This window comes from Equus quagga, unplaced genomic scaffold (assembly GCF_021613505.1).
Source record: "Equus quagga isolate Etosha38 unplaced genomic scaffold, UCLA_HA_Equagga_1.0 70246_RagTag, whole genome shotgun sequence".
Classification (NCBI taxonomy): Eukaryota; Metazoa; Chordata; class Mammalia; order Perissodactyla; family Equidae; genus Equus; species Equus quagga.
The window spans coordinates 203-3,197 of NW_025801661.1; the positions used below are offsets into that span (position 1 = coordinate 203).

General features: G+C 41.6%; 1 protein-coding gene across 1 annotated transcript; it reads right to left on the reverse strand.

Annotated features, from left to right (window-relative positions):
* Nucleotides 1-288: 288 nt before the first annotated feature.
* On the reverse strand, nucleotides 289-2,028 carry LOC124234083 (protein SET-like). Its single transcript, XM_046651348.1, has 4 exons — nucleotides 1,878-2,028; nucleotides 1,080-1,222; nucleotides 624-727; nucleotides 289-522 (listed from the first exon to the last, which is right to left on the reverse strand). Exons 1-4 carry the CDS (start codon nucleotides 1,952-1,954, stop codon nucleotides 304-306), a joined length of 543 nt encoding a protein of 180 aa, XP_046507304.1. The 5' UTR covers nucleotides 1,955-2,028; the 3' UTR covers nucleotides 289-303.
* Nucleotides 2,029-2,995: the final 967 nt, after the last annotated feature.

Here is a 2,995-nt window from a genome sequence, read left to right on the forward strand (position 1 = left end):
CATCTAAAATATATGTACTGGGGCCAGTCTTGTGGCATAGCAGTTAACTTCGTGTGCTCTACTTCAGCAGCCCAGGGTTTGCCGATTCAGATCCCAGGCACGGACCTACACACCACTTATCAAGCCATGCTGTGGCACGCGTCCCACACATAAAATAGAGGAAGACAGGCACAGATGTTAGCTCAGGACTAATCTTCCTCAAATAAATTTTTTCTTAAATGTAGTCCATTTCTTTAAAACCTTGCACTATAATTTATAGAGTTCCAAACTATTGTATTTGACTTTAACACACTGGAGTTTATCTTAAGGATTTGCATTTAACACATTACCAAAGCACCAGTATTGGTAAATGGTTCGACTAAACCAAAACATACAAAATGATATTTTTGTCAACAATTCCTCAAATACCTTTCCAGATTTCCATTTGATTTCAGTGGACTTTGAAGACGGATCACCACTCTCATTCAGATGAAATTCTTTGGAGAGAATTTTATTTTCGAAGTAAGGGTTTTCATCAAAATACTATAATAAATGATCAGAAGATTAGAAATCAATACAAACAGCCCCTCTAACCAAGCTCAAGTTAATTTCCACAGTGGTAAAGATGAATTACTGATACTTACAAAATCTATTCTGTAACCTGATTTAATATCTTCAAATTCTGTCACTTCAACTCTTGTCAAATAATGCAGTGCCTCTTCATCCTCCTCCCCAAGCAACGCAGACACTAGACCAGCAAATTACAGATCAAATATTAAAAACACAAGCATTAATGAGCAACTCAAGTGACAATCTTCCAAATTTTAGTGAGCATCTTTGGGTTCATGAATCTATAACTGAAAACCAAATGGCTCAGAGCGTCAGACCTGTCACCATCTTCTATTAAGTAATTAAACAGAATCCTCAGTTAGAATAGTTTCTTCTAAATAAATAAAAAGCATTAATTACCAGCCTCCTGTCTCTGAGTGTTTCAATCTCTGCAAGTAACCAACTTGTTGGACCAAGTTCTCGACCAAGGTCCCTCCACTCTTAACAGGTGGACAGCTCATACCCTTTAATAATGCTCTGCCATAACATACCTTGTGGATGGTTGACAAATGTTGTTACCCAAAAATTTGGGATTTTGGCGATCAATTCCGACCTCTTCTGAAAAAATGGTTGGCGGAGTTTGTTATATTTCTGTTCTACTTTCAAAATCTCCTCACTGGCTTGTTCATTAAGTCTGAAACAAATGAAAAGACGTTGACAATGATGGTATTGGACAAATACAAATTGCTGAGGCTACAGAATATTTACTCTTGTTAAGCTTTAAAACAGTGCAAAGTACCTATTTATAATAACCAAATGACCTAGATTTTTGTAGCTATAGACTCCAGTCAAAACTAAGATGACAATTTGATCTACTTTACCAATAAGCACTCAGTAAGTGACAGTTCTTAAAATGCCCAAACTGAGCATTTTGGTAACTTTGTATATTTACTTCATTTACTCTCCATCACTAGAGTAACTTCACTTGTTTCAGTCAGCAGATGAAGTTAAAAAAAAAAAAAAAAAAACGCTGCTAATCAAATAAAGTTATACGGCAAATCAGAGGAACACTGATGCCATAATCCTAACTATCGGAAGTCCACCACCGCAATTCAGCCTTGGAAAGCAAAACCCAATCTTTACAAGGTCAATGTACCGTCATCCAAAACTTTTTGGTGACTACAAAATTCACAGAAAAATAACACTGAATCTTCATAACATTTACAATTAAGTCATAATCATCTCCCACTTAGCCAGTGGACACAGACTCATCTGACCAGTTTCAATGACACGAGACCAGAAGATGCATCTCAGAAAACTTCTCCAAAGTAAATTAAGAAAACCATTACCTGTCTATTTCATTTTGTACTTCATCAATATGTTCAATTGCTTCCTGCTGTTCTTTTTCTGCAAGACAAAGGTGCATAAGACTCAACACTAATCAGAAGATAAACTTAACCGGGTTTTCTGATGTTAACACTGTCTGTGATGTGCGTTCTATCAATAAAGCTGTTAAAAAAAAAACTGCCTACTACACGGCATGCTCTCCACGTGTTCAAGCACGCAGTCGACAAATTATTTTTTAATTAATACTATTTACAAATCATGCTATGTCCCGAGCCACTCAAAATGTTTGACAGTAGCACTTTTTAAGAGTCCCATTACAAGAAAGAAACCGACTGTTAAAAGTTTCTACTATGAAAGATAAGGAATAAACCTTATCCAGACATTCCGAATGCTTACTACTTACGGCATTATATACCTGCAATAGAATAATACTAGCTGTTGACTAGAACACGGAAACTAACTCCCTCACGGTAACAAAAACTAGACCACCACCTATCTCGATAGTAGCATCACTTTTTATACAAAGTTAAAATTCCTGTTGAGTACCGCTTACAATTAAGACATCAGATACGCCTACAAAGACAGGCAAGGCCCTGGGAACTACCCCGCCATCGTCAACACTCGACTCTACCCTCTTCGAACAGGAACCCCAGGATTCGCATCTGACCTTTCCCATCCCTCCAACCCCATTTCAGGCGGGCTGCCCTCACATGCGGCCCCACACGATCGTGGAGCAGAGGCAGCGTGAAGTCAGAAACTACGAGCCACAGAAGGGAGAGGAGGCAAAGGGGGTGTGCGACGGAAAGGTGCCCTTTTGTCCGGTAAAGACGGCCAAACCTACAAAGCTAAGTGGGCGTGAAGGGGCCCGATCGCGCGGTGCATTTCCGGTAACCATCCCGGGTTTCGCAGCCCCCCTGCCGGGAAAGCCTCTCCGGGGAAGGCCGGCAGGTTTTCCAGGAGCCATTGTCAAGCCCCCACGACACCCCGGCCGCCGCGCCAGGCTCCTGCGCGCGCTGCCGCGCCGGGGCGGCCGCCCCACGTGGGGAGCGCCCGGGGCCGGCCGGAGTGTCGTCGGGGCTTGACAATGGCTCCTGGAAAACCTGCCGGCCTTCCCCGGAGA